The sequence below is a fragment of the Ursus maritimus genome, unplaced genomic scaffold (assembly GCF_017311325.1).
Source record: "Ursus maritimus isolate PB19 unplaced genomic scaffold, ASM1731132v1 scaffold_23, whole genome shotgun sequence".
NCBI lineage: Eukaryota > Metazoa > Chordata > Mammalia > Carnivora > Ursidae > Ursus > Ursus maritimus.
In genome coordinates this window covers 39,232,370-39,234,138 of record NW_024424786.1, presented here as the reverse complement: position 1 = coordinate 39,234,138, position 1,769 = coordinate 39,232,370, and the positions used below count along the sequence as shown (strand labels likewise).

Genomic DNA, 1,769 nt, shown 5'->3' with positions numbered 1-1,769 from the left:
TCCCGGCTCTAACCCCCCCCCCCCCCCGCGCCCAATATGCCTGTGGGAAGGGTGGACGTGGAGGGCTGGCTTGCATCCTTGGACGAGGTGAGAGTCCCGGTGAAGAAGGGAGAGATACAGGGGGTGGGGGAAGCCCCCAGACCGCTCTTCTCCCTGCCTGCCTTGACGCTCCTTCCTGCCTGCCCCACCCCACCCCTGTAGCGTTTCTGAAGGGCCTGAGTGACAAGCAGCGGGAGGAACATTACTTCTGCAAGGACTTCATCAGGCTGAAAAAGATCCCGACCTGGAAAGAGACGGCGAAAGGTAGGCCGTGCACCAGGGAGGGGCAGCTGGCAATTTGGTGGGTGTCCTCTTCAGACTCGTGTTGTGGGAGCGTCATACCAACCGGTCCAGGAAGAATGGCAGCAGCATTCAGGGGGTGCTTGCTGTGTGGGGGGCACTTTAATTACGAACCCGATCTGAGGAGGGTTCGGTTCTTATCCCCATTGTACTGTTGGGAAACTGAGCCCCAGAGTCACGACCGCACGGTTGTGGGGACCCCTGCGCATTGCCGGCCTGGCAACTCATCACCGGGGGCAAGTCACTTCACCTGCCTAGGCCTCAGTTTCCACGTCTGTAAAATGGGGATGGATAACTTTAATGCTGTACCTGTGCTTAAGCCGGGGGAGATTCAAGGGCCCACGTGCATGCCTCGAGGGAGAGGCGCCCACTCATCGTGGATGGCTGGTGCCCGCGTCACCAGTCCCCTGCCTCTGGAGGTGGAGGGGGTTGGTGGAGGCGCTCTGTAGTGAGGGCCTCTCTCTGACCCCCACCCCTTGGCTTCTGCTTGTCCAGGGGTGACCACGAAGGCGGAGGAGCCGAAGTACAAGAAGGATAAGCAGCTCAACGAGAAGGTCTCCCTGTTCCGCGGCGACATCACCAAGCTGGAGGTGGACGCCATCGTCAACGCCGGTGAGTGGGGGCTTCTGGCCGGCCGGAGCCAGAGACCTGGGTGGCTGCCTCGTCACCTTTGCTCCAGTCTGCTGTGCCAGGCATGGGTGGACGCCACCTGGCTCCGGCGAGGCTCGGGCGGCTGGATGAGGATGGCTTGCTGGCGCCACGGGAGCCCAGTGTGTTGGCTGCGCGACTCCTTTCCCTTGAAACCCTGACCTGCCGTGTCGGGGGTGCCTTGGCCGAGCTGCCTTGCAGCTCTGAGACCCATTAGCGGCCGGGAAGGGAGAGAGCTTGGCTGGAATTGCACTGGGCGGCCCTGCCAGGAAGGCGGAGGCCAGAACGGGGTGGTCTGACCTCAGGGGCTGCAGACGCCCCACCACTGCTCTCCCTCCTCTGTGTCCTGCCTGCTCTGCCCCCCTCCAGACCTGGAGCAGGCCAGGGAGTTTGTCAAGGGGAAGGGCGGCAGAGGCCCCCGTGCCCTGGGCTCAGCTTCCTGCTGTGGCTCTAGCAGGCTTGGCGATTTAGTGTGCCCAGTGGAGGAGCCTCCTGCTTCTCTCTCCTCCCGGGGGCGGGACGGAGGTGGTTGCTCTCCTCCCAGGCTATGGTTGTCTGGCCAAGGTCAGGAGTGGGGTGTCAAGGGCAGTCAAGTCCACCTGGTACACAGGCGGTTTGTGGGACAAGGACCCGTGGGGGCTGAATCCCAGCCCTTGTTCGCCTGCTTACCAAGCTTCACGGGGAGGAGGAGCTTCCTTAGAGAAACTTTTGGAGACGTGGGCAGAGCCTCTTATCCTGGGAAACCTTGCTGCGTGGCCACCTCCCCACCTGTCCAGTCTCAG

The 1,769-nt window shown here is 62.6% G+C and overlaps 1 protein-coding gene across 1 annotated transcript in view; it reads left to right on the top strand.

Annotated features, from left to right (window-relative positions):
• MACROD1 (mono-ADP ribosylhydrolase 1) overlaps positions 1–1,769 on the top strand; it is a 152,664-nt gene that overhangs the window by 13,102 nt on the left and 137,793 nt on the right. The window contains 2 exon segments of the mRNA XM_040639292.1: positions 202–303; positions 835–951. Coding sequence (XP_040495226.1) covers positions 202–303; positions 835–951 — 219 coding nt within the window.